This window comes from Saccopteryx bilineata, chromosome 2 (genome assembly GCF_036850765.1).
Source record: "Saccopteryx bilineata isolate mSacBil1 chromosome 2, mSacBil1_pri_phased_curated, whole genome shotgun sequence".
Lineage (NCBI taxonomy): Eukaryota > Metazoa > Chordata > Mammalia > Chiroptera > Emballonuridae > Saccopteryx > Saccopteryx bilineata.
Genome location: NC_089491.1, coordinates 917,156 through 944,643, shown reverse-complemented (window position 1 = coordinate 944,643; position 27,488 = coordinate 917,156). Strand labels below are relative to the sequence as shown.

At 64.2% G+C, this 27,488-nt stretch overlaps 2 protein-coding genes across 4 annotated transcripts; both read right to left on the bottom strand.

The window, feature by feature from the left end:
• Window positions 1-57: 57 nt before the first annotated feature.
• On the bottom strand, window positions 58-22,571 carry ABCA2 (ATP binding cassette subfamily A member 2). Of its 3 annotated transcripts, none has more exons than XM_066255664.1 (49): window positions 22,354-22,571; window positions 18,774-18,867; window positions 17,629-17,740; window positions 17,377-17,540; window positions 15,418-15,545; window positions 15,139-15,249; window positions 14,625-14,843; window positions 13,904-14,271; window positions 13,481-13,640; window positions 12,544-12,672; window positions 12,289-12,456; window positions 12,120-12,216; window positions 11,587-11,760; window positions 11,401-11,503; window positions 11,203-11,317; window positions 10,895-11,085; window positions 10,558-10,708; window positions 10,276-10,480; window positions 9,991-10,155; window positions 9,710-9,890; window positions 9,399-9,611; window positions 9,042-9,238; window positions 8,768-8,950; window positions 8,357-8,541; window positions 7,911-8,031; window positions 7,464-7,703; window positions 7,235-7,269; window positions 6,852-7,023; window positions 6,478-6,580; window positions 6,052-6,371; window positions 5,767-5,980; window positions 5,572-5,677; window positions 5,361-5,472; window positions 5,226-5,286; window positions 4,968-5,142; window positions 4,662-4,777; window positions 4,429-4,576; window positions 4,220-4,343; window positions 3,927-4,059; window positions 3,711-3,828; window positions 2,899-3,077; window positions 2,670-2,811; window positions 2,464-2,598; window positions 2,058-2,161; window positions 1,885-1,977; window positions 1,682-1,784; window positions 1,462-1,599; window positions 1,186-1,392; window positions 58-816 (listed from the first exon to the last, which is right to left on the bottom strand). In XM_066255664.1, exons 1-49 carry the CDS (start codon window positions 22,417-22,419, stop codon window positions 781-783), a joined length of 7,314 nt encoding a protein of 2,437 aa, XP_066111761.1. In that variant the 5' UTR covers window positions 22,420-22,571; the 3' UTR covers window positions 58-780. The 3 variants fall into 3 exon arrangements, with proteins under 3 accessions (XP_066111761.1, XP_066111760.1, XP_066111759.1); XM_066255663.1 differs by lacking the exon at window positions 7,235-7,269 and adding an exon at window positions 7,123-7,157; XM_066255662.1 differs by lacking the exon at window positions 7,235-7,269 and having other exon boundaries at window positions 6,852-7,058; window positions 22,354-22,570.
• Window positions 22,572-23,406: 835 nt separating this feature from the next.
• On the bottom strand, window positions 23,407-27,368 carry FUT7 (fucosyltransferase 7). Its single transcript, XM_066254596.1, has 3 exons — window positions 26,715-27,368; window positions 26,166-26,251; window positions 23,407-26,081 (listed from the first exon to the last, which is right to left on the bottom strand). Exons 2-3 carry the CDS (start codon window positions 26,176-26,178, stop codon window positions 25,066-25,068), a joined length of 1,029 nt encoding a protein of 342 aa, XP_066110693.1. The 5' UTR covers window positions 26,179-26,251; window positions 26,715-27,368; the 3' UTR covers window positions 23,407-25,065.
• Between the last annotated feature and the right edge of the window lie 120 nt (window positions 27,369-27,488).

Here is a 27,488-nt window from a genome sequence, read left to right as displayed (position 1 = left end):
GGCCCATTGTCCCTCCATCTCTGCAACACCCTACCCCCCACAGGCTTGTGTGGACTTTTTTGTTTATTTACTTAAAACAAACATCTGTGAGTTATGTACAGGTCCGGCTCCCGGGTGGACGGGCGGGCGGGCAGGGTGCCGAACTGGGTGGGGGCAGCAGTGGCAGCTGAGGGGGCGGGGAGGGGTCGGCATCCTCTCCCGGCTGGTGGGCAGGCTTCACCATGTCCGGTACCTAGCCCACAGCCTTGAGGCAACCCCTCCCCCGCCCACAGTGGGGACCTCCCAGCAGGAAAGCAGGGTGAGGGCACCCCTTCCTAAAGCAAAATAAATAGGTGTCTGGGGTTGGGACCCTAACCTGGCCCACCCTCGGCCCCAGGCCAGCAGCAGCCACCTTCCCTTCCAAACTGGGTGGAAGAGCGTAACTGGTCAGGAAGCCGGGCTCCACCAGGAGAGGGGAGGGTGTCCCTGGCAGCCCGTGTCAACCCAGTGGCCCCAGGGGGTGGTGGGCAGAGCTGGGCAGGGGCAGAGGCACGGGCTCTGGCCCCAAGGCTTTAAGGCAGAGCAGGGTGAGGGTATCGCAGCCCAGGGCCGGGCCAGCCTTTGGCACAATAAGGGGGGTGGCCGTGGCCGAGGTCAGGGGGCTGGAGGGGGCGTGAAGCCCTTAGTCCTGGACCTCCCGCTCCAGGGCCTGGCGGGGAGGGCACTGGGGGCACAGGGTGGGGTCTCAGCCACCGCCTGACTTCTGTCCCCTTCGTGTGTCCTTGAGCCAGCTCCCGGTGGTCAGCAAAGTGTGTCCGTGTTGAAGGAGAGCTGGGCCTGGTAGATGACAGGCAAGCTCAGGGAGAGACATGGGGCATCCAGCTCCACGCCAGGACGAGATGTGGTCTCTTTCCCTCCCCCTCCCCAAGCTCTCCCAGGGGATGTGGCCTCTGCTCAGTCTGGTGCCCCCACATTTCTTCGCTGCCTATCTCTGAGACCCCTCCAAGCTTCCCCATCTTGAGGGATCTGCAATGGGTGTCTCTTCTGCCCAAGCCTGTGCTTCCCATGAGTACTCTCAACCTGAGCATCAGGGGGTGCCCCCCATCACCCCTTGAGCTTAGGATAGCAGCAATCCCTGTGGCCACTGGCTCCATGTCCCGGAGCCTCTGCCAGACCAGCCACCTTGACCCCTTGGGACCTGCTCACCCTTTCCTCCTCGAAGCTGATGAGGCCCTCGTCCTCCGTGTCCAGGTCCTCCGGCTCGTCGGCCACAAGCGCCCGCAGCTCCGTGGGCGCAGGCCGGGGCCGGAACAGACTGAGCAGGCGGCCCAGCGGGGACTGAAGGGCCGAAGGTGGCTCTGTCTCCTGCTGCTCCAAGTTGTCACTCTGCTTCTTGGCGAAGTTCACAAATACCTGGCGGGCAGAGGCAGGTGGTGGGCGGGGCTGGGCCGAGCAGCTGGCACCCCTGGCCCGGGTACTCACGTTGTCCAGGGTGGTCTGGCTGACCGAGTAGTCCTCTATGCCCAACACGCCCACCACCTGCTCCATCTTGCTGAACACCTGAGCCAGCGAGATGCTCTCCGACTTCAACTGGTACTGCACCTTTGTGTGGTGCCGCTCCTGAGGGGCACGGAGGGCAGGCGGTCCGAGGCCGCTCTGGCCGTGCCCCCCACTGCCCACCCTGGGGGTCCCGTCCGCCCACCTTGAGCACAGCCTCGGGGAAGTTCCGGTTGAAGAACCGCACCACGTCCTTCACGTTCTGGCTGCTCTTGGTCCTCACCGTGATCATGTAGCCGTCTCCAAACCTGCCGAACAGGCCCATGGCTAGAGCCCCCACTGCCCAGGGAAGCCGTCCTGCCTGCCCGCGCCCGACAACCCGCTTCCCACACCAGGCCCTCCACTCACCGGTTCTTCAGGTGCTGGATGCTGCCCAGACAGCGCAGACGCCCGTTCACCATGATGGCCAGCCGTGTGCACAGCGCCTCGCACTCCTCCATGCTGCGGGGAGACGCACAGCACACGGGCTGGCACCGTGGGGTGGGGGTGGGGGGTGCCAGGGCAGGGGGGGGGGGCCACACCTGTGTGACGTCAGCACCACTGAGCGCCCCGTCTTGATGAGGTCCAGGATGAGGTTCCAGAGGAAACGCCGGGCTTTGGGGTCCATGCCTGTGGTGGGCTCGTCCTAGGGAGCGGTGCCAGGCTTAGCGGCTGCACCCCCACCAGCCACCCCCCACCCGGGCTCACCAGGAAGACAAAGGCAGGGGAGCCAACCCCCTGGGCTCACCAGGAAGACAAAGGCAGGGGAGCCGACCCCCTGGGCTCACCAGGAAGACAAAGGCAGGGGAGCCGACCCCCTGGGCTCACCAGGAAGACAAAGGCAGGGGAGCCGACCCCCTGGGCTCACCAGGAAGACAAAGGCAGGGGAGCCGACCCCCTGGGCTCACCAGGAAGACAAAGGCAGGGGAGCCGACCCCCTGGGCTCACCAGGAAGACAAAGGCAGGGTACCCGATGAGGGCAATGGCAGTGGACAGCTTCCGCTTGTTGCCTCCGCTGTAGGTGCCAGCCGGCTTGTCCGCATACTTGGTCAGCTCTAGCTTCTCCAAGGCCCACTTCACCACCTGGGGCAAGAGTAGATGTCAGAGGCCCACCCTCCCCGCCGGCCGCCCCCCCTTTCTTGGGCGACCCTCACCCGGGCCTCGTCCTTCCAGGGGATGCCACGGAGCCGCGTGTACAGCTGCAGGTGCTCCCGGGCCGTGAGCTCGTCAAACAGGGCATCGAACTGCGGGCAGTACCCCAGGCTCTGCTGCACCTGGAGCAGCTCCTTGAGCACGCTGGGGACACATCGTTGTCAGCACTGGGGCGCAGTCCTCACCCTTTCCGCCCAGGAGCCCACCCAAGCGAGCGCCTGCCGCCGGCACCTGTGCCCGTTGACAAAGGCCTCGCCTCCCGTCGTGCTCTCATCCCCCGTCAGCATCTTGAAGGTGCTGGTCTTGCCGGCGCCATTGACACCCAGCAGGCCAAAGCACTCGCCAGGACGCACGCCCAGACACAAGCGATCCACAGCCAGGATGCTGCCGATCTTCCTGGACTTGTACACCTGGCAGAGGGGAGGGGCTGCCCACTCAGTGGCTCAGCATGCCAGGCTGGACGACCTGAGCCACGCCTCCAATGGGCCGCCTTGCCCCTAACCATGCTCTCCTGTAGACCCGCCCCCACAGACCTGAGTCATACCCCCACTGGGGCCACCTCCCCTCTAACCACGCCCTGCTGTAGATCCTGCCCACCTCCCCCATAACCACGCCCTGCTGTAGGCCTACCCCCCCAACCCTGAGCCACGCCCCCACCGGCCACCACGCCCCCACCAGACTACCTCAACTTCCCTAACCACGTCCTCCCATAGGCCCGCCCCCATAGCTCTGAACCACGCCCCCACCAGGCCACCTCAACTTCCTAACCACGCCCTCCCATAGGCCCGCCCCGAGCCCTGAGCCACGCCCCCACCAGGCCACCTCCCATAGGCCCGCCCTCAAAGCTCTGAGCCACGCCCCCACCAGGCCACCTCAACTCCCTAACCACGCCCTCCCATAGGCCCGCCCCCAGAGCCCTGAGCCACGCCCCACCAGGCCACCTCAACTCCCTAACCACGCCCCTTTAGGCCAGGGCCCCTACACTGAAGGCAGCCCTGGGGCCTCGGCCCTCCAGGCCTCTCTCCCCCATGTGGGAGGCTCACCTTGGTCAGATTCTCAATCTTGACCATGTCATTGTCGGCGTCTCCCCGCAGCACTCGCTGCCGCTCGCTAGCCACGTCCACGTCGTCCTCTATGGGTTTGGTAGACACTGGCATGCGCCTAGGGAAGAGGGTGGGCAGTATCCAGCGGGCCCTTCCACGCACCCCAGCGCCTCCCCCCTGCACCCCCCACCCCGCACTCCTGCCGCCCACACTCACTGTGGCTGCCGCAGGAAGTTGTACTGGCACATGATGGTGAGGAAAAAGCCCACGAAGCCCTCCACCGTCATGGCCACCAGCCCTCTGGTGACAATGTCCCACTCGAACGGGGACTTCATCTTGTCAAACTGGCCTGTGGGGCAGCTGGTTCAAGGCCTGTGTCTGGAATCCCATGAGTCCCCACGAGCGAGGCCCCCCCCTCCCGGGAAGTCCCTGATGCACTCTGTCCTCCTGCTCAGCAGCCTCTGCTGCCCACAGCCCCACCCCCAGGCCCGGCCCCCTGCCCGCCTCACCAATCTTGGCGTAGTACTCGTTGAGGTACTCGTTGTAAGCCATCTCCATGAGCCCGTGGCCGAGGTTGTAGTTGGGGAAGAGGAGGAAGCAGCTCTTCAGGTAACTGTTGACCACCTTCAAGTCCTAGAGGGTCCCAGGGGGTTGTCAGGGGCCACAGGCACAGCCTCAGCCCTGCGGCCTGCCACGCACCGCACCCTCCCACCCCCACCTTGTCGTGCTCAAAGAGCTGCAGCAGGAAGGTGGCCACAGTGGCCGTGATGCCGATGAAGAGGTTGATGACGATGAGAAACACGTAGGCCGAGCTGGGGACTTCAAACCAGAAGGAGGCTGGGTACATGATGGGGGTGATGGACCACCTGCAGGCGGGAGGGCGGAGGGCGGTCACCAGGTAGCCCGGCCCCGCCCCTCGCCCACTGCCCCCGCCGGCCCACTCCCCCTTACCCATACAGCAGGAACAGAGAGAGCACGGCAGGGAAGTTGGTGGGTGATGTGTAGGCCGGCAAGTCGAACACAAACAGGATGATGACACAGCAGGTGGCTGGGACCAGGTAGTTTAGCTACCAGAGCAGAGGTGGCTGGTGAGGGTCAGCAGTGAAGGACCCAGGGCAGGGGTGAGGGACATGGGGGAGGGGGAAGCAGAAGGGTCTGGGACAGGACAGGTGGGCCAGGCAGCTGACGGGGTGATGAAATGATCAGAGGTCTGGGGGTCGAGGGAACACCCCAACCGGCCACGTGGGAGGGGCGCACCATGTCCCACACGTAGTTGGCCAGCCAGTAGATGACGGGGTTGCAGCCGCTGACGAACTGCAGGTGCTTGGCCTTGGTGGACTTCTCGGCCACCAGGAAGACCACGAAGCTGGCCGGCACGAAGGACATGGCCACGATGATAAAGATGGCGATGACCACATCCGTGCCCTGCAGCCTGTGGGTGCGGCAGCCCTCAGCCCTGGCCAGTGTCCGGCCCCACGGCAATGCCCCCGCCCCTGCCCCTGCCCCCATACATACAGGTAGTCCAGGGAGAGGCTGGCACTTGTCTTGTTCATGGGGTGGTTGGTGACAGTGATGCCTGGGGCACAGGAAGTGACAGCCTCAGGGACCTGCTCCAAGCCACCCAGCCCAGCCCACTGCACCTAGGCTCACCATAGGCCGCTGGGTTGCCTTTGCTTTTGGGCAGGTTGGCGCGCAGGATGGCGTTGTTGAGGCTGTTGAGGTAGGTGGGCATACTGTGGTACCCCTTGTTGTTGTAGAAAACCTGGGGGGGACACACAGAAAGAGCCAAGAGCCCTGTGGGTCCCCACAGACCTCAGGTGAGGGCTGGATGCTACGGGTCCTGGGGCTCGGAGGTGCTCACCTGGGCTGCCTGACGCACGGCAATCTTCCGCACCATGGCTGGGGCCCGGGCGCCAAAGGAGGCCGGGATGGACTTCTGGATGTTGCCAAAGGTGATGGCCCCATACCTGGACAAGGTCAAGGAGCAGTGAGGCCACACGGGCGGCGGGTGGCGGCCCCTTGCCCGCAGCCTGCACGAGCCTCCCATCCGGCTCACCGGTGCAGCCGGAAACGGTCAGAAGTGAACAGCAGGTACTCGGAGACATTGTGGCCAGTGATGTCGGTCAGGATGTCGCCCGTGACCACCCGCATCTGAGGTGGGTGCCCGCCCACACCACTCGGGCAGGAGAAGCCAGTGCCCTGGGTGGAGCAGGTGCAGCGGACGGGCTCCCGCACCAGGCGTGGCAGGGAGGGCGCCGATGTCCAGTTCTCTGCGGGCACAGAGGGCAGTCAGCAGGGCCTGCTCTGCCCCACAGCCCCCGGCAGCCAGGAGAGGCAGTACCTGGTCCGGAGGTGGGAGGCAAGGAGGTGTTCCAGGCCTGCACCAAGTCCTCATCGGGAGACACTGGGGAGTCAGATGGTGCGGGCGAGGGTGGGGGTGGCACAAAGTTGGACAGAGGCAGCCCCTGCGTGAAGGACTCCAGGCACATGCTGTCGAAGAACCGGGCAGCCAGCAGGCGTGACTCGCCGCTGCTCAGATTCACCGTGGACCCCAGCGAGCCGTTGGCGGGAGACTTGAGCACACAGGTGGCGCCCACGCCTGACGGCAGCCGGAACGTGCTCACGAGCTGCTGGGGGCTGGCGTCGGGCGACAGGTGACATCTGGGGGAACCCACAGTGTGAGTCGAGAAGAGGTGGTGGGTGCCCACCCATCTCAGTGATCAAACCTAGCTCCTGCCCACCACAGCGACCTGGTGGGCAGCCTCACCGGTACTCCGGACGCTCCTCATTGGCGTAGGGGATGAAGTTGCCACGGGGCTGGGTGTAGTTGTGGTACTGGGAGGGTGACAGGACCAGCGCAGGCAGGTCACCTAGCGGGGAGTGCAGGGAAAGCCTGAGCCGAGTGCGGACGGCCTGCCTGAGGCCCCGGACCCAGACCGCCCTGCCCAGTGCAGTGGTCGTGAAGACCAAGCTCAGGTCTGGACCCCAGGGAGGCACGAATACCCAGGGGTGCCCGCCAGTCTCAGACACAGTGCCAGACCCTGAACGGGACGTGTGTCCCCCAACCAAGTGGCTCAGGAGGAGAGAAGAGCCACAGTCTCACGAGCCCTGATGCCCCTCTGCCTGGCCAAGCAGCCGTACCTATCTCGGGGACGGAGAGGGCCACAGTCATAGCCACACAGACGAACAAAGCGGGGAGCAGGATCTGGGAGGAGAGCGCCTTGGAGTTGCGGCGGGCGCAGTGGAAACGCTTCACCAGGAGTCCGTGGAACTGGCGCACCTTCAACCACCAGCCCTCCAGCTTGCAGCTGCCCTGGCCGACCCTCGTGAGGGCCTCTGTCTCGGCCTCTGCACGGGGCAGCGAGGTTGAGCCCGCTGCCCTGCACCCCCCAGGAACCCCACCCGGCCCCACCGGGCCGACCCTCGTGAGGCCCTCCGCCTCGGCCTCTGCGCGGGGCAGCGAGGTTGAGCCCGCTGCCCTGCACCCCCCCAGGAACCCCCCCAGGAACCCCACCCGGCCCCACCGGGCCGACCCTCGTGAGGGCCTCCGCCTCGGTTTCTGCACAGGGCAGCGAGGTTGAGCCCGCTGCCCTGCACACCCCCCCCCCAGGAACCCCACCCGGCCCCACTGGGCCGACCCTCGTGAGGCCCTCCGCCTCGGCCTCTGCACAGGGCAGCGAGGTTGAGCCCGCTGCCCTGCACCCCCCCCAGGAACCCCCCCCCCCCGCCCCCACCGGGCCGAGCCCCGCCCACCTTGCAAGCTGACGTTGTCGGGGTCATGCAGATTGTTGAAGAGGGGCTGGTAGTCACCGTAGACGTCCGCGTAGCCCGCTCCCTCATCCCCACGGGAAGAGCCCACCGAGGACCCCGACTGCAGCGAGGCCTGGGACTGGGTCAGCTCCGTGCACCTGGCCAGGTTGCCCGCGTGCGCCTCGCCCAGCGAGGCCAGGCCCTCGGCCCCAGGAAGCGCGTCCTTCCTGGACTCCTTCACGTCTGTCGTGGGAGAAGGGAGAGGGGGCTCAAGGGTGGCTTGCCACCTGCAGGCCTGCCCGGGACACCCCCAGGCCCCGATTGACCCCAGGGAGTCCTAGGAACCCTGGGCCACCGGAGACAGGAGAATAGTGAAGAGCCCCAGGCCCGAGTTTAGACCTGGTGGGATGGGGTGCAGCAGGGCTCACCAGCAGCTCTGGGGCCTCTCACCTGCCTCACTGTTCTCCAGGGACTGGTCCTCCTCCGACACCTTGAGGAACACCTCTTCCAGGGTGGTGTCCATTAGCCCAAAGCTACTCAGGTGTAATAAGTCCAGGCTGCACTCCAGGTGCTGTGAAAGGTGCTGGGTGAGGCCCAGAAACAGGGGGCCAGACGAGGGTGCGCCTATCCGCTTTCCCGCCCCACCCCCTCCTCCACTTGTCCAGCCCCTCCACCGACCCCTGGCCCTCTGCTGGCCCCACTCTTACAAGGCCCGCCCCCTGCACGGCCTGCTTGCTCCTGGCTGGACGCAGTACCTGCCCCTCCCTCCACCACTGACCCCGCCCCTTCCACCAACCCTGCCCCCTATGTGCGGGGGCTGCCCCACCTCCCCTGTGGCCCCACCCCCATACCCTGCCCTCTCATCTGCAGGCCCCACCAGAGCCCTGCCCTCACACCTGGAAGAGGCGCTCAAAGGCCCCCTTCTTGGTGGCCTCGCTGGGCAGAATGTAGGAGAGCTCGGTGCTTGTGTCTGAGACCAGAAGACAGGAGGCCACGTGCTTGCGGATAAACTGCGACACCTGGGGCTCTGAGCAGCTGCTCAGCTGGGCCCGAGCCGGGGGGCTGGATGTCAGCCCTGGCTCTAGGAGGGAAGGGGAGAACGGAGGGGCTTCACTCAGGGGCTGCAGGAGAAGGGATCCTCTTCGAGAGTACAGCCAAGCCAAGACGGGGGCCTGAGGAAAGGGTGAGCCAGCCCAGAACGGACATCCTGGGCCTGCGGGGCAACAGGGAGGGTGCAGCCCTTCTTATGTCCCTAGTCCCCCGGGGCTTGGGGGACCGAGGCCAGCTCAGGTGGCCTCAGCACGGACCTTGGGGGCCCCCGGGCTCGGCAGGACGCTTGACCAGCGTGAGGCGGTAGCCGTCCCCGTAGGCGCCCTTGAGGAACAGCGGGGAGCCGCAGCACTTGAGCTTCCCGTGGGAGATGATGGCGATGCGGTCCCCGAGCAGGTCGGCCTCGTCCATGTGATGCGTGGACAGGAGGATGGTGCGGCCTGCCGAGGCCAAGATCCGGTCAGGAGAGTGGGGCGGGGCTGGGCGGGGCCGGGAAGGGGCACACCCCTCCCCACCCGGCTCCCCACTCACCAGGCTTGTACTTCAGGATGAGGTCCCAGATGGCACGGCGCGCGTAGGGATCCACGCCTGCTGTGGGCTCGTCCAGGATGATGGCACGGGAGCCGCCCACGAAGGCGATGGCCACGGAGAGCTTGCGCTTCATGCCACCAGACAGCGTCTGCACCAGCGAGTGCCGCTTGTTGGAAAGCTCCAGGTCTTCGATCATTCTGAAGGTGAGACGGAACAGCAAGGGACCCCGGCTGTAGGGAGGTGGCTGCAGCTACCTCTGAGACCCGCCCATATCCTGGGCCGGCCCCACCCAGGCCCCGCCTTATCCCACACTAGGCCCCGCCCCATCCAACCTGGGCCCCGCCCCGCCCCACCCACTTGTCCATCTCCTTGCGGATCTCCTCTTGGGCCATGCTCTTCAGTCGCGAGTAGAACCAGAGGTGCTCCTCCACCGTGAGCCGGTCAAAGAGCACGTTGTGCTGTGGACACATGCCCAGATTCTTGCGGATCTCGTCCATCTCTGTTCGGATGTCGTGCCCGTAGATGGTGGCGGAACCCGATGTGGGCGGGAACAGGCCCGTGAGGATAGACCTGGGTGGATGGGCAGAGTCACAACCCCCGCCTCCTGCAGGAAGTCCACCCTGCCACCTACTTGGTCAGGAATCCCAGGCTGGTCCTCTGACACTCACATGGTGGTGGTCTTGCCAGCCCCGTTGTGGCCCAGAAAGGACACCACCTGGTTCTCGTAGAGGTTCAAGCTCAGCTTATTCAGGGCCAGCTTCTTGTCATTCTTGTAGACCTTGGTGAGTTTGTCCACGCAGACCACCAGGGGCAGGTGGGTGGGCTCTTCCTCTATGCCCCGAGTCTCCTCTGCACCAGAGCCACAGGTCAGTGCTAAGGCTCCTCAAGGCTCCCCTGGCCCCCAAAAACCCAATGACTGCCCCAGCCGCCAACCTGGCTCCCGCCTCACCCAAGCGCCGGCTCTCCATGGCACAGGCCTGGTCCTCCTCCATGACGCTGAGGCGGGGGGCACGTGCCCAGGGCCAGCTCCACTCCCACGCCTCTGTCCGCCCACTGCCCAGCCAGTAGGACTTCTGCAGTGGGAAGTACCAGGGCCGCGGCAGCCCGTACATGCCTGGGGGTTGGGAGGGGAGAGGACAGGAGGCTGACCCAGCGCCTGGGGCTAAGAGCTAGGTCCCCACAAGGGAGGTGCAGCCCTCTCACACCCTATCCCCTCCAACGGGTTGACTGGTACCTGGGTGCACGGCCTCGATATACCACGTGAGCACACCGTAGACCACAGCATCCACCATCAGCATGGTGACAGCCAGGAGCAGGTTGAAGTCGTCCCCTTCCACGGGTGACTGGCTGAACGTGTGCCACTGGATACCCACACCTGCCACCTCGTACAGGGCAAAGTACTTGGAGCCCAGGCCAAAGGCTGTTGTGGACATCAGGGACTGAGGAGGCGGCAGCGTCAGTGCGGGCGCGGAGGCCGGACGCACTCCCCACCCCACCCACCCACCACAACCCTCACCGCAATGCACTTCTCGAAGGCAGTGATCTTATCGTGGGCCACCTCCTCTCGAATCGCCACGTACATGTAGGGCACATAGCTCAGGAAGTAGATGATGCCGCCGCAGGCTGAGGCCAACTTGGCCTTGGAGTACAGTACGGACACCAGAAAGCTGGGGCAGGGGCAGGAAGGGCCACCGGCTATCAGCCACACCCAGCCTCAGCGCTGAGCACAGTGCCTCCGCAGCTCCCCACGTGGGGGTGCCGAGGAGCTCTGAGCAGGGCTGTCTCGGCACTTTCCGGGGGGGCAGGAGGGCTCACCCTCCCAGCCCGCCGCCAGCCACAGGGCTCGCTCTCACCAGAACATGATGGTGGCCACGGCGTAGACGGCCAGGAACAGCCAGATGATGAGCACGTGGCTGTGCATGAGGACCTGGCCGTACTTGAGGATGGCAGTGAGCGCCGTCACCGAGATGGACAGCTGCACGAAGCCCGTGATGAACCAGGCCACCCAGTGCACCGCGTTGTCCAGGCCCATCGTCTTCATGACCTGTGTGGCCAGGAGACCACATGACAGGTGCAGGGGACCTTGGGGCATGGGCTGGGGAGGGAGGGGTGTCCGCAGTTGCCCCCCACCTCCACTCCTCCCCCTGCTGCTCCCCCACACCTCTTTCAGCCGGTGCTCCTTCTCTGCCACAATGTGCTGGATGGTCATGGCCACTGAGTAGACCCAGGAAATCACCATGCACAGCGGCATCATGTGTTCAATGACAAACAGGAAGCTGCGGTGGGGGCGGGGTGTGAAGGATGGGCTTGGCCCCGCCCCTGCGCCCCGCCCCCAGCCGCCCCAGCACCCAGCACTCACTCGTCCCGCGTGTAGCAGGGGTAGGGGAACATCTGCACGTAGCTGCCGGGCTCCACTACATCATGCCCCACGAAGGTGTTGATGATGGCGCGCTCCATCATGTCTGTGGGCGGGGTCAACGGTCAGCAGACCCTGCGGTGGGGCCTGCCCCCAACCCAGTGCCCCACCCCGGGGGGCAGCCCTTACCCTGGATCCAGACGAAGCCGTAGAGGAAGTAGAAGCGGCCGCCGGTGTTGGGCCCCGGCCGCCAGTAGGCCCGGCGGATCTCGTTGGTTTTCTCGGTGAAGCTGGAGTTCTGTCGGATCTTGTAGTGCACGTGGGGCGGCAGGGAGCCATCCTTGCGCGTCTGGAAGATTACACCTGGGACAGGATAAGGGACACCGTAGGGGTGTGCAGGGGGGGGCCAGGGGTGAGAGGAGCAAGACCCGGGAGGGGGGCCTGCAGAGAGCAGGAGGGACAGGAGTGCGTGAGACGTGAGATGTCGCTGAGGAAGAAGGTGGGAGTGGGGGGCGGAGTCATGGGGCGGGATGAGGAGCAGGACCCTGACGGGTGGAGTCACGGAGGCTGGTGATAAAGGGGATGGCTTTGGGGCTGGGGCTGGGGCTGGGATGGGCTGGGAATGGAGGAGGGGCGGGGCGGGGCTGACTGCAAGAGGGGGCTGCAGGCCGGTCGGTGGAGGAGCAGGGGTTGGGGGGACACCCAAGGCGGGGCTGACTCACTGGCGAACACAGTGACGTTGTCCTGGTAGGCCTGGTTGAGAGTGTAGTTGACGATGCTCTCCTCATCCGGGAAACCCTTGAAGATGTCCACGCTCACCTGCGGGGAGAGGCATTGTGGGAGCTGGCCCTGGGCCCCAGCGGAGGCGTCCACAGGGCTCGTCCACCCCACCTTGGACATGAACTGGATCCAGCCACAGGCTGCGTTGTCGATGGTGTCCAGCTGCTGCAGCAGGACTGAGCCGTTCGGCAGGGAGAAGTTGTCCTGGCGCAGGGCCGGTGGCAGCTCCTCCAGCGACAAGTTGACTGCCTCGGGATGCAGCCGCAGCTCCGCCACATACTGGGGGGGGGGGAACCGGCTTAGAGCGGGGCGTGCACTGACCACCACCCAGGACAGGACAGAGTGGGCTCCCCCCCCCCCAAGCACCTGCTGCAGCCAGTGTAGGTGCTGCTGAAGCCTGCCCTGTTCCAGGAAACTCCGGATCTCAGCTGAGATGTTGAGCCAGACCTGGGCATAGTGGGTCACGTTGCCTACAAAGGCAAAGGTCTCGTTGGCCTGCAGAGGGTGAGGGCATGGGGCTCACGCAAGGACCCCGGCCAGCGAGGTGGGTCTCCACCCCTCACCTCCCCCACAGTGGGCACCAGCCACGCGCCAGTCCCCACCCACAACCACTTTGGCTCTGGCCAACTGTCCACCTGGAAGCTCCAAGCCCTCTCTCCCTCCCTTCCCACCCTGCAGCACACCCCCTGAATCTTGCTCTGCCCGCTCCACGGGGCAGCGCGATGCCTGGCTCCCCGACCTCACCAGCTGTGCCCTCCCAGCTCCTGCCTCAGACCCCTGTCCGTGCAACCCCATGAACAGCTCTGACACTCGGCGTTCCTCTCTCCTCACATGCAGCCTGTCCCCTCCCGGGGTCATGTCCAGCCCTGGTTTCTTCTTGTTCCAGGACCTCTCCCCTGGGATGGCCATGGACACCTTGCCCTCAGCTGGCTCCAAACTGCTCAGCTGCCTGGCCCACATCTCGCCCACTGGATGCTGCTCTGGAAAATTTCTGCATGCTTTCTTTCCTCCACCCACACCAGCGCTGACCGGCCTCAGCCATGCCCAGCCAGGCCAGGACCCTGCACCACACCAGCCCATCTGGTACATCCCCAGGGCAGCCCCCACTCACTCTGCCCCTCATTCAACCCCACCCACGAGTTCCGTCACCCACAGAGCCACATCGAGCTCGAGGGCTAGGGGACACCCCTCTTCTGCGCAGGCGTCTCGGCCTGCAGAACCCTCGTCTCGGCCTGCAGAACCCTCCGCCAGCTCCTGCCCCAGAAGACACTGGAAGCTGAACTCTGGGCATGGACTCACGCACCTTCAGGATGACACGGTCAGCCTCAGAGCCCGCGGGCGCGTATAGGATCTTGGGGTTGCTGGTCATGAGGTGCACCAGGAGGCCCAGGTTCCGCTGTTCTTTGCTCGTGAAGCCCAGGGAGCTCATGTTGCCACGTCGTAGTGCCTCCGGCTCAATGGTGCTAGAGCAGGAACCCCGTCAGGGGGGTGGGGCTTCAGGGTGGGCGTGGCATGGGCGTGGCCTCAAAGGGTCCGCCTGTGTTCAGGATGGGGCTAGGCGGGGCACGTGACCCGACTTCAAAGTGGGAGCCTGGTGAGGTCTGGAGTGGGGGTGTGTCACCGGGGCAGGGGGGAGTGGGGGAATCAGAGCCAGGCCGTGGGGTCAGGCCCTGCTCCATCTGCCTTGTTTGCCCCCACCTCCACCCTTTCCCTGCCACCCACCTACCGGTTGTTACCACACAGGATGGGCTGCAGGGCTGCCCAGAGCTGCACGAAGGCGGAGCACTGGCCCTGCAGTGCATCAGCGGAGGCGGGGGTCGCAGCAGACGGGGCACCGTCCTCCACTGTGGTGTTGGAGACGGTGCCCGTACCGGCCCCTGTGCCGTTGCCAGTCCCGCCAGGACTACTGGCTGGGGGTCCGGGAGCCCGGTGGGCGCAGGCACCCTGGGGCAGCAGCAGGGCCAGGGCCGACAGGACATCGACGTCCTGCAGAACTCTCTGGGCATCCAGGAGGTCCTCCAGCAGCGCCTGCAGCTGCCGTGGGGGCGGTGGCTGCTGCTGGGGGGCTGAGCCGTTGGGGGCATCCAGGCCCAGCTGAGGGGAAATCGGGCATGTGGGGACAGAAAGGCCCAGAGGAGGGAACAGGGGCTGGGGGTGCTGACAGGTTGGTAACTATGGTCAGGGTGGAACAGGGAGGACACCAGCAAAGGGTCATTGGCTGGGAGGAAGGGGTTACGGGGAGCACGGGCCAGGGACTGGGGTAAGGACATAGGGCGGGGCGGGGCAGGGGCGCAAGGCATGGCATTGTTGGAGGTTGCAGGACACCCGCCCAACCATAAGCATGTGCCACCTATACAGCCGCAGGCCAGAGTCCTGCAGGAAGTCTAGCACTTCCTCCAGCCTGGACATTGGACCTGCAGGCCAGATGGCAGGCAGGGCCACCTCACCTGCTGGGTGATCTTGGCCACATCCAGCTGCTTCTGGAGCTCTGCGGCCAGCCCGGAAAAGTGCTGGGCACGGGCTGAGGCCTGCCCACTGCAGATGGTGTCCCGGTAGGCCTGCAGGGCAGGCTGCTGAGCCGGGGGCACCGTGAGGATCCGGCCCAGCTCCCTGGAGCCCGGTGCGCATGTGAGTTGCTCCAGGAGGATGGGGGCCGCTAGCAGCTCCTGGGGGTGGGTACAGGGGAATGGCTGGGAAGGAGCCCCAACCCCAAGGAACCAAGGCTCTGGCCCAAGACGGCCTCAGGCCTTAACTCGACCCCTGTGCCAGGTCTGAATGCACAGGTTCTCCAGTGAGAGGGAAAGGTACCGGTCACCATCCTGACTTCCCCTCCTCTAGGACCCTCCTTTACCCCAGAAAGAGACCAGAATGATCAAGAGAGCCCCTTTCTGCACCCGCCGGGCAGAAACACCCACCCAGAGGCAGGCAGCAATCTCCTTTCCCTCTCACAGGCCTCCTCACCTCCAAACGGAATAGGGAGCTGGTAGGCAGACCTCCCCAGGGCTCCTGACCCCTGCGGAGGCCGGACTCCACATTCAGGGCAGGCGAAGGGCCAAAGAGCAGGCGATAGACCTGGGGTGCAAGGAGGCACGGTTCAGGCTTGGGGCTCTAAGCCCGGCCCCCAGGGTCATCATCTGAGAGCTCTGCGTGCCCTGCCATCACCAGCCCCACAACCAGGGAGGGCAAAGCGGAGTGGCTGGGCTTCAGAGCTCCCCCAAGGGCAGACGCATGCTGGCTCACCTCGGGCATGTCCACCTGGGCAGCCAGGAGGGCCTGGGCCGTGCTGTTAGGCAGTGACAGGTTCTGCGTCAGGAAGCGCCACAGCTCCCTAGGGTCCCTGGCCACCGAGTCCAGAGAGAAGGAGGACACTGGACAGGCAGAAGGACAGGGATAAGGGCCAGCTCTGAACAGGCTCAGAGCCAAGCTCCTGGGCCCCATGGCTCAGCCACGGTGGCAGGCAGCTCAGCCGGGCCGTCCGAGTGCGTGCATCCCGGGAACTCAGAGCAACTGTTTAGACCAACAGCCAGGGATTTTCAAGCTTTTTAAAATCTCCTAGGCCCTGGCTGGTTGGCTCAGTGGTAGAGCGTCAGCCTGGTGTGCAGGAGTCCCGGGTTCAATTCCCAGCCAGGGCACACAGGAGAGGTGCCCATCTGCTTCTCCACCCCTCCCCCTCTCCTTCCTCTCTGTCTCTCTCTTCCCCTCCCGCAGCCGAGGCTCCACTGGAGCAAAGATGGCCCGGGCGCTGGGGATGGCTCCTTGGCCTCTGCCCCAGGCGCTAGAGTGGCTCTGGTTGCCACAGAGCGAGGCCCAGAGGGGCAGAGCATCGCCCCCTGGTGGGCGTGCCGGGTGGATCCCCGTCGGGCGCATGCGGGAGTCTGTCTGACTGTCTCTCCCCGTTTCCAGCTTCAGAAAAATAAAATTAAAAAAAAAAAAAAATCTCCTGGCACACATAAACTAATTACTAACATTCTGCAGCACACCAAAAGAAATATGGTTTTTGCTGATCTGACAAAAAAAAAAAAAAAAAAGAAAGGTATAATTTTGATTCATTCATACCAGACAGCTATGGTTGTACTAGCTGTTGTTTTTTTAAAATATTTATTTTTTTACTGACTTTAGAGAGAGGAAGGGAGAGAGTGAGAAAGAGAGAGGAACATCGATCTGTTCCTGTGTATGCCCTGACCAGGGATCGAACCAGCTACCTCTCCAATTTGGGATGATGCTCTAACCAACCAAGCTATCCGGCCAGGGCTGGTTGTTGTCATTAAAAGAAAAAAAGGTATATATAGAGAGAGCTGGTTGTTATCACTTTAAAAAATGTGTGTGCATATATATATATATATATATATATATATATATATATATATATATATTTATTTAACATTGATTTTAGAAAGGAAAAGAGCCTGACCAGGCGGTAGCGCAGTGGATGGAGCATCGGACTGGGATGCAGAGGACCCAGGTTCAAAACCCCGAGGTCGCCAGCTTGAGCGTGGGCTCATCTGGTTTGAGCAAAGCTCACCAGCTTGGACCCAAGGTCGCTGGCTTGAGCAAGGGGTCACTCGGTCTGCTGTAGTCCCCCCCCCCCCCCCCCGTCAAGGCACATATGAGAAAGCAATCAATGAACAACTAAGGGGCTGCAACGAAGAATTGATGCTTCTCATCTCTTTCCCTTCCTGTCTGTCTGTCACTATCTGTCCCTCTCTCTGACTCTCTCTGTCCCTGTCACCAAAAAAAAAAAAAAAGGAAAGAAAGAGGAAAGGAGAGGGAGAAGGGAAGGAGGGGGAAAGAGGAGGAGGGAGGAAGGGAAAGAGAGAAACAATTTGCTGTTCCATTTATTTATGCATTCATGGGTTGATTCTTGTATGTGTCCTGACTAAGAATTGAACCTGTAACCTTGGTGTATCAGGATGACGCTCTAACCAACTGAACATCATTATTTACTTGACAATCGAAGGGAAAAGAAGTCAGTGCCTCTGACTAAATAGTTAGGAATTGCATATTTTAAAAATTCTTGCAGCATGCTGGTTGAAAATCACTGGTTTAGACAGGCAGCCTGGGGCACAACAGCCCCAGCCCAGGGCAGGACGTCACTCAGCTGGGGCTCAAACCCCGCTGACACCAGCTCGAGCCTGCCACCCCCCTCCCCCCAACACACACACACACACAGAGATACAGCCCAGCCTGCTCAGGATGTACCTGAAGGTCTGTCCAAGTGCTTCCCCCAGGTACTGGGGTCCGCGCTGAGGGCTTCCAGGTGCTGACGCAGGGCCTCGAGCTCCGAGCCCAGGCTGGGCCGCTCTGGGTCGAACAGGTTGCTCTCCTCCACCACGCGGTCCAGGCGCTCCAGCAGCTGAGTGACCCTGCAGCACCACAGGGAGGTCAGCCCGGCCAGGCCGGTGGGGGCGGGGGTGGGGGTGGCTGGACTCCCAGGGGTACCGGGGCACTCACGTGGAGTTGGCATACTGCAGGAAGCCAAACTCATCCCTCTGGCCATCTGGGCACAGTGACTGCATGACAGGCAGGATGCCGGCCGAGGTGAGGGGCGCTGCTGTGTAGAAGGCTGGGGGGACAGGGCAGGTGAGAGGGCCCAAGGAGAGGGGGACAGAAGGAGAGAGAGGAGGGGAGGAGGGGAGAGGCCAAGGAGAGAAATTTAGAGACAGTCAGGAAGGAAAAGCAGCTTCAGGCGGCAGACAGGCAACAGAGGGCCAAGAGTTCTCGTGCACGTGGCCCCAGCAGGTCAGAGGTCAGAGGGTGTCTCGCCAGCCACCCTGTCCTCACCACTCCCAGAGCACCCTTCCTCCCTCAGCTAGCCAAGGTCAAAGTGCCCTGACCACCCTCGCCCCAAAGAATTCAGGTGTGGCATGGCCAAAGAGCCCACCAGGAGCATCGGAGCCCCCTGCTGGGCAGCGACCTCTGACCTCTCCGGCCAGCCAGTTTAGCAGAGTGAACGCAGGAGTGAGTACAGGGTCTGAGCATCAGCGGCCAGTGCCCCAGCCCTGCGAGGCAGAGCCCAGGAACCCCACCGAGAGAGGGACCCCCGAGGCACCTGGCCTGCCCTTTGCTCCCAGCACCCACAGCCCCCTCCCCCCGAGCCAGCCGGCCCCGACAGTGGCGGGGGCTCTGCAGGACCCAGCAGGTTTGGTTTGGAAAGGCTGTTAATGCAAGCAGGGATGGGGGGAGGGTCGCTCAAGCCACACCAGGAGGCCGCCCAGGACCCCCCTGCAGCTGTGCTGGGCCAGCATGGAGGAGGCGGCCGCTCACTTACAGACTGCATGCGGGCGATGGAGGAGGACAAGAGACCATGCAGGGGAGGGGCAAAACAGAACAGAGGAGAACCGTGAGGAACAGGCACTCGGCACGTGTGGTCACCCGGGCCAGCCACTTCCTCCAGCCCGGCCGAGAGGCGTGGCCAGGGACCACTCGGGGAGTCGGCTCACAGACTGCACGTAGGGGGTGAGGACCGTGGGATCCGGGACACACACACGTGTGGTCACGTGCACACAGGACATGCATGTGTGATGCAGTGAGGGCTGCCTGCCCCCACCCACCCACCCACCCAGCTATGCCCTGGGCCCACCCCCAAGAACCCTCACCTTCCTTCACAGAGATGGTTGGTTTCTTCTGCCGAAGCCCCAGCAGGATGAAGAAGAGGACCAGAGGGATGAAGATCTCGAAGGCCAGGACCCACTGGAAAGGGCAGGTGGAGTGAGGCCACCCACCCAGGCCTGGACAGGACAAACCTGAGCCCTCCTTTCCCTGCCAGACAGATGCCCTTCCTGAAGGGCCAGCCCAGCCCAGAGCAGCCTAGACCAGTCTCTCTGTGCTCCCCCAGGGGACAAAGAAGGTCAACGCTTCCTTAGAGGGACTTTTCACAGGGCAAGAGAGCAAATATTGTCTGGCCCAAGGGAGCACCAGGTCTCCCTCCTGCCAGCCCAAGCTCTGCTTGCCATGCTGAGGGCCAACAGGGACAAAATCAGGCAGCTTGTGGTCCACTCTGACCCAGCCATGTGCCAGCTCATCTTCTCCCCCACCTGCAGGGCCTACAGAGATGAAGCCTGGCTCTGGCCAGGGGGGGCCTGAGCCTCTGGTAAGCCCTGGTCAGGCGTCGGATAGCCCCCAGCCCGAGGCACAGGCACGCCCTGCTGCCCTGGCCCTGCTCCCTTCCCCAGGTGGCTGAGACGGGTGGGAGCAGCCCTGCCCACTCCGGGCCTCTGCTCAGTGTTCCTGCCACCCAAGGCTCGGCACCCGGCTGAGCCGAGAGGGAAGGAACTGCCAGGGGCCCCGGCTCCCCTTCACCTGGACAGTGAAGGTCTTCCCGGTCTCACCCCGACCGACCGCTCTCCGCTCAGAGAGGGGGCGGGCAAGGAGGAGGCTCTCAGGCCAGCTGCTCTTGAGGGAGCCTCCTGCCCAGCCCCAGGGCGCGCCCTGGACCCCACCCCCACCCAGCCGTCTTCTCAGAGGCCACCGTCTCCTTCGTCCTCACCACCCAACCAAACACAGACTTCAGAGGTCCCCATCCCCGCAGCAGCCTGTCTGGCCCAGGGTGCGAGCCCCCGGTCCCCGGAGGTGGGGCAGCTGTGGCTGTTTACTGTGCTCTGACAATAGTGCTCTGTGGCCTGGAACACCCGCCCCAGCCCGTGCCAGCCTCCACCCCCTCCCCGAGCCAGGATCCAGCCCAGGGCTTGCCAGGGAGGCATCGCGGGCACCCACAGAGCTGGTCAGAGGCACACATCACACGCCTGCATGCACATAGGGCCAGGGCGGCTGTGTGTGTGCAAGTGGCCACTCCGGAGGCCAGGGTCACGGCCTGCCAGCCCCACCCACACCCGCCCTGCCACCAGGCACCTCCACTGAGTAACTGCAGCAACAGGCCTCCCTGCCTCCTCATTGCTATGGCAACGGCTGCACATGAGCTACTGGGAGGAGGAGGAGAGGCCCACTGGGCAGGCGCAGGGCCGGTGGCCAGAGGGGCATCTGGTTACAGGCAGGCAGCACTGGTCCAGCCCCACCTGGGCAGCCCACCCAGGGGCCCACAAGGTGGTCACATCCTGTCCCTGAGGCCAGCCCAGTGCCTCCATATTGTTTCGTGAGACCTGGGTACCCACCCCAGGCCTGAGCCCCCTCCTGCTGTGTCCAAGGACAGAACAGGTGAGACCTGAGGATGGAGTTGCTCCCTCCCATCTGAGTGACTTGGGGACAGTAATCCAGTCTCTTCACCAGGAGTAGTAGCCTTTGGCCCCAGGGTAGACCCTTGTTCTGCTAAGAAGGGATAGGCCACACCCACAGGGAGAGAAACGGTGACCCAGAGCTTGGGAAGAGGGAGTGAACAAGGTCCAAAGTCCTTGGTTCCTACGCTCCAGACCGAGCTTTCCAGAGGGTGTGCCCCCCCTAAACCCCCAGCCTGGCCCACAGCACGCAGGGCAAAACCTCTGCTGAACAAGCCCAGAGGTCCAATTCTGAAGCCCAAGACCTGCTGGAAGGGAGGGTCCAGTAAGATTGTGCCCTGCATCCAGCCATCCCCAGAGCCAGTGCACCACCAGCCAGCAAGGCCTCTGCCACCATCGCCAGGAGTGGCAAGACAAGGACCTCTACGTGGTCTACCCAGCCCCTGGGACCACGGTGAAACGGGCACAGGAAGGTTCTGGGTGGGGGCAGCTTAGCAGGCGGGGGCCACTCCTCAGTATAGGACAACGGCTGCCTCCCACCTGCTTGCCAGGGACTCCTGCAAACCACTGCCCCCTCCCCTGAGTTTTGGGGTCCCCAGTGGATGCAGGGACCATCATGCCAGCCTTGCTCCTGGCCTCTGGGGGAGACTGCTCCTGCCAAGGCCCGAGAGCTGATACTAATGCACGCCCACTTCCCAATGCCCCTTCTTCTCCTGAGCTCTACGCTGCTGTCCCCAGTGACCCAAAACCCAAGGCGAAGGAAGCTGCAGCAGAAGCTGTCTGGGGCTGCAGGCCTGACCCAGAGCCAGCCCGCCAGCCAGCCCCAGGCACCCTGGACAGGGAGTATACCCAACCCTGGCTTCCCTCCAGGGCCAGCTGCCCAGGGGAATCCTGCCAGGCCACGGTGATGACAGCCACCCTGCCCTGTCCACAGCCCCAAGTCTCCCACTGTGGGCTTCAAAGCCCTTCTCAAGGAGGGACCCGGGGAGGAGCTGCTGGGGCAAGGGGGTCCCAGGGCCAGGTGGGACAGGAAGCCTGCTGGTCCCCAGGTGGGCAAGAGGATGACTCCTTCTTACGCCCCCACTTGGTCTGCTCTGGGTTCCATTCTGGAAAATCCCCAGGGTCCATTCAGAAACCCAAGCCGCCCAGGCCTCTCTGGTGAGTGCTGCCGCCCTTCTTGGGGCCAGATCGGTGAGGGCCAGTATGACGACATCCACTACATCCAGAGCCATCTCTTCACCAAAGCCTCAGTCCCTAACAGCAGCTTTGCCCTGAGCTCTCAGAGAGCTGGGGAGCCTGGTGGTCACAGCTCCAAACGTCAGGACCTAACTACCAGAGGAGGCTGAGCCAGGAGGAGGCTCTAAGAGTGGATCAGCCTGAGGGCGGATGCCCCAAAGGACAAAAGGGTGCAGGCACTCAGGCGTCTGAGGGCAGTCCAGTAAGGACATTCCTAGTGGTGAGAAAGCAGTAAGAGGCAGGACTAGTGGACAGAGTGGGAAGGGAGAGAAGGAGGACCTGCCCAAGGACAGAGGAGTAGCGCACCGCGGGAAGAGGCAGGGTCCCTGCAGGGGATCCAGGGGGGCTGGGCCCAGAGACCAAGAAGCCTCAGAGCCAGAGCAAGGCCCCCAGGCCAGCCCTCTGTCCGTCCCGGTAACCAGGGTCTCCTGTGACCCCAGGATCCCTGGGCCGCCTGTCCCCCCACCTCTGAAGCTGGCCCTGGACAGCGCGCTGCGGAGGGCGCCAGTGACTCAGCCGAGCACCGCGAATGTCAGCGGGCGGCGGGCTTGGCACGGCCGTGCCCTCTCCTTGGAGGCCGGAGCTCGGGCAGGAGCGCGCGGGGCCCGACTGAGAAGGGGCTACGGCCCACCGCCCGCCTCGCGCGCTCCTCGAAGCCCGCCGGGGGTCTGCGCGCGCCCGGCCCTCCGCACGTGCGCGCGAGGAGCGCGGCGCTGGCCCCGGTGCGCGCGGCCTCGGCGGCCGTCAGGCCCGCGGCGCGGGGTTCGCTCACCGGGCTCCGGCGCTTCAGCGTCACATTCTTCCAGAGCAGCAGCTGCAGCTGGTGCAGGAAGCCCATGGCGGGGCCGCGCTCCGGCCGCCTCCGCGCCGCGGCCAGCTCCTCTGCGCGCCCCGCCGGCCCCGCCACCCGCCGTGCAGCTCGGCATCGCCCGCGCGGAGGCGGGGTCTCGGTGCTCCGGGCCAGCTCCGCGCCGGCTCCGCCCCGGTAGCGCGTCCACAGCCACTCGCGCCCGCCTCCAGTGCGCACCACCCCCACTTAAAGGCGCCGCTCTGCGTCCGCCCTCCCGCCCCTCGTCCGAGACGTCCGTCCTGGATCCCGCCGGTCCACCCGGGCAGTTCCTGGAGTTATGTCCCGCCACGGAAGGCTTCCTGGTCGTCCCCGTCTCTCCAGGAGTGGAAATGACGACTCAAACACCCACATCTAAACCGAGACCCCCCGACTATCCCCTCCCAGGGCGCTCTTCTTCCTGGGTCACCAGACCTGCGCGCAACCCCCATCCCGATTGGGATTCTCCTTCAGAGGCCCCGAAGGTGGTTACTGGCCCCGAGGGCTGCCTGAGGTTCGGCCCTCAGCAGGTCACCACCTCCATCCGCCTTCTCAATACTTGTAGTAGGAATTTCAGCTGGACATCTAAGAGCCAGGTCCCAGTCCCTGCCGGCTGGAGAGGGTCAGCTGCCTCCCTGGGGGAGGAGAGATTGTGGTCCTGGCTGGAGATCCCACCTGTGCAGGTCGACCAACCGCCAGCCTCAAGGCTTCAAGAGTCAACATTCCACCCAATCTGGCGCTTCCAGACCTGAGCCCCTGAACTAGGTGGGGCTGGTGAGAGGGGCTTCAGGTGAGCTGTCCCACTCCTGTACGAGTCCCTTGTGAGTGAGCCACTTGGTAACTGAGTGGCAGGATAGGCCTGTCTGGGCTCTGCCGGGTGCAGCGGGGAAAGGTGCTTGGGGAGACTGAGGCTGCCCCCCTGTGAATGCCCCCCCCCCATATCCAAAGGCGAGTCTGGCCTCTGCGCAGGGAGTTTGGTGTAGAGTGGATTCAGCAGAGATGGTTTGGCGTCTGCTGAAGGGAGACTCCTTGCTGCTGCACAGAGGTGCGGCCTGTGCACGCTAGGGAGGTTGCAGTGTCCATTTCCGAGGTGACCAACAGAGGACGGCAGAGGGCAGGCCGGCCCCTGCACGGCAGGATGCCTCCTCCCCAGCCTAAGTGTCCCCGTCTGTGAATGGGAGAGGCAGGTCCTGTGATGGCCAGTGTCTGGGGTGCAGGCAGAAGTAGCACCCTCAGCCGAATGGCAGATGTTGGGGGCTGCGGCCCCTGCCCCTCCTCGCTCCCTCTTCAAAGTGGAAAGAGGGACAGCTGTGGCAGGTGGTTGGGGCGCAATCCCCCGCCCACCCTGCCCCGCCGCCTGAGGACACTTCCTTCTCCCCGGTCAGCACATGGGGCTAGGTCAGGTCAGGAAGTCACTGACAGGCCTTTCTCACAAACCACTGCCAAGGAGGGAGGGCAGCTTCCTGCCCAGACCTGCTGCCCGGCCCCAACGAGGGCAGACAAGTCCTGAGCGCCTGCCTGTTCCAGGGGCTCAGCCTGTTGGGGCCCCTGTCAGCACCCCCAGAGGCTTGACCACTGGCCTCTCTTCTCACTCAGCTGCCGGCCACAAGGGCCCCCTGGCTGCAGCCACGTCCTCCTGGCCGCTCAGTGCCAGGCTGCCACCAGCCAAGCAGACCCAGGCTGAGAACGAAACCCCAGGGCCTTCCAGATGGGACGCTTTTGACCCCCACCCCGCCCCCTGACCCCAACCAGACTCTTGACTTCGCCCCTTGCTGTCCACCCACTTGGTCTTTTGTGGGGTCAGGGAAGGCTCTGTGGTTCAGGCCATTCAGCAGAGCTGTGCGGGGGAGGGTGTCTCAGGCAGAGGGAGGGCAGAGGCCTTGAGGTAGAGCGGGAGGATCCCTGCAGGGAACAAGGAGACCTGTGTGACCAGGGCTGCAGATATGTGAGGTCCTGTGACTCCTAGACGGACACATGCCATTTTTTTTTTTTACATATGCTGTTTTTGTCCTTTGTTCCTTTATTGATCGGTGGCCCTCGCTGAGTGAATGGCAGGCTGCAAAAAACAATAAACAAAAACAAACCCAGAACCCCCTAGCTCACTCAGCACAGTGTCCCGGCCCACACAGGGCTCACAGTGGGGCTCCAGAATTGTGATCAGAGTGGACAACATGGTTGTATATCCCGGGACAGGGGACGCTAGGTCCAGAGGAGGTTCAGGGGGCAGGGACTCAGGCTCTGCCCCTACAGACCACAGGGTGGCACGTTCCCAGCCCCAAGGACCCTTCCTGCTTCTAGCCCATCTCAGCTCCGCACTCTCACATTCCCACATCAAGGCACAGCCTTGCTGCCCAAGATTTGATTGAGGTGAGGAGCGAGGTCCATAGAAGCCTCTCCTCTCTGATCTGCCTTATCGACATGCACCCTCATTCATTCCCTTGCTGCTTTTGCCCCCACCCCAAATGCCTGTTCCAATGCCCACCAGCCTCCTCCTCCAGGCAGCCTTCCCAGACTGCCTTGTCCTTGTGCCCTGGCCTTCACATTAGCCTGATGGTTACCTGTGGGGGCCAGATGCCTGGTGGTTTGATTTGAACACCCAGCTGGCCATCCACATCACCCACTCCCAGCCATCCCCCCATGCCCCCTGCCCACCGGAGCTCAGGCCTGGAACCAGCCCTGGAGGTCCTCGTAGACCTGGTCACGGGACAGGTGGGGGTAGCGGGCACAGATGGCACAGAAGCGCTCCTGCCAGCCGTCCAGCAGCCGCACGCGGAGCCGGTCTCGCCAGGCGAAGTAGCCCCGGTACTGGCTCTCGTTCATGCCCATGAGGAAGGCAGCCAGCTCGTGGGCTGAGCCGAAGTCGTCCACGTGCACGAAGGCATCAGGCGGCACGAAGGCCTCGTAGGTGGCCCGCGGGGGCCCCAGCACCACAGGCACGGCTCCGGCTGCCAGCGCGTTGCGCCAGAACTTTTCGGTGATGTAGTCTAGGTGCTGCGAGTTCTCGAAGGCCAGGTAGAAGAGGTACCGGGACACCGTGGGCAGCAGGCAGCTGGTGCACAGCGGCCGCCTATTGGCTCGGCCGAACACGTCCACTGGCAGGTGCAGGGCCAGCTGCCGGTACAGCTTCACCCGCCGCTGCCGCGCCTGGAAGTTGCTGACCACCCAGGCGGCCACCCCGCTCTTGGCCGGCAGGGGAGGCGCGGGCCCCTCGCGGGGCTCCAGGAGGCCGTAGGGCACGAAGATGTCCGAGTCTCGCCGGTAGCTCAGCACCCAGTTGAAGACGCCCCGAAGGCGGCCAAGGCCGCGCATGTGGCTGGGCGACTCCATGGACGCCCACACCCAGGGCTGCCCCTCCGGCCGCTCTGCCAGGGGCAGGCGGGCCCGCCGGGTCTGCAGCTCGCGGTGGTGGAAGACCACGGCGTCGGCGCTGGCCAGCAGGCTGCGGTCGGTGCTCAGGCAGCAGTGGGCCAGGCCGTAGCTGCTGCAGGTGTTGCTGGGCAGCTGAGGGGGCTGGTCGGTGAAGGGCCAGTGCCAGATCAGGATGGTGAGCATGCGCCGGGGCGCCGGGACCCCTCCAGGGGCCCCCCAGAGCAGCCACAGGAACCAGAGGGCGGTGAGCAGGGCCGCCCCCGCCAGACTCCCCAGGACCCGAAGCTTCTGGGCAGAGCCACGCCCTGTGCAGAATACAGGCAGAGAGGCTGCACCTCAAGTCCCATCTCCCAACCCCGGCCCCCCGCCCCTGCCAACCAGGCACTCACCAGCATTACTCATCTGCAGCTCCCAGTATCGGTCACCCAAGAAAACCAAGGTCTTTCAATCACGGCAGCCGCCAGGCAGAGGCACCCTGAAATCAGAGCCGCGTGCTGCTCTCAAGCCCCACCTTGGAAGCAAGCGCTTTCATCTACCCAGGATGAAGGAAACCAGGGTGCCTTCCCACCCCTGCCCCGCCTCTGCCCCTGCTCTGAAGGTGACCTTGGCACCAACCACCACCCTCACCCCACCTTCCTTCCAGTCCTCTGGCTGCTGGGGAGGGAGAGGGGATGTGGTTGCAGAGGGGCACCAAGCCCCATTCCATGCCTGCCCCCCACCCCTGCTGGCCTCTGAGCAGGCACAGGATGGGCAGAGAGCCACTCAGCCTCAGGGAAGGGGAGGCTGTCCCCTGGAAATGGAGGACTCAGTCACTGCCTGCCCCACCAGCCAGGCCTGGGGCGCTCGTGAAAGGCAGGCCTGGTCCCCTTGAAGGCCACGCTGTGCCCCAGGCCAGCACCACCCCTCCTGTGGTGGCATCACCCACTTCCCTTGCTCACCGCCTGCCAGGTCGTGGGCTCCCAGCCCCTCACACTGCAGATCTGCTGTGCTCAGTCAGCTCTCTGCCGGGAGGCTGAGGTTTCGCCAGTTGCTTCTAATTGGGTGGGCCACCCACTCCACCCTATCCACTCCTGCCTCTCTAGGACACCTGATGTCAGAACTCAGAATCCCAGAGAGGGGGTCTGTCCCGGGGTCCTCGGAGTGTCTGCCTGCACGAGGCCCCGGTGCATGCCACAGGGGGCGGCTGCAGGGCCTCCTTTGCCCGCCCCAGGACATGTGTCTGTAGAAGCCCCAGGCTGGGGTGAGTCCCAGGGTCCTGGGCGCCTGAGAAGAGCTACTGATGAGCTGGACTGAGGGGTGGAAGGACTGGCCTTGGGGGCCCCCGGTCTCCTCCTCCAGGTTCACAGCTCAGGATGAGGGTGGGGCAGGAGGGGGGGCTTTCCAGGCTGGAAAGGGAAGGAGCCCTTGTGTCCCTGACTCGGGCGGGCAGGGGGCTGGCAATCGGTCCAGGAAAAGGAAGGCTAGCGTCTCCAGAGCCCTCTTCCTCCCCCACACTCTGGCCAGCCTGGGTCCCTGCCTGGAGGTCCAGTTCCTTCCCCTTTCGCTCTGGTTTCTCTGAGCCGGAGACACGGCCAGCCGGTGCGGTCAGATGTCCCCGAACCCTGCCTGCACCTCACTGTCAGCTGAGGTGGCGCCCCTTAGCTCCGTTCATCCCAGCCAGACTCTTGTTTGGCCCTGGATGTGGTTGAGCAGGTTGGGGCTCTCGGGCTTAG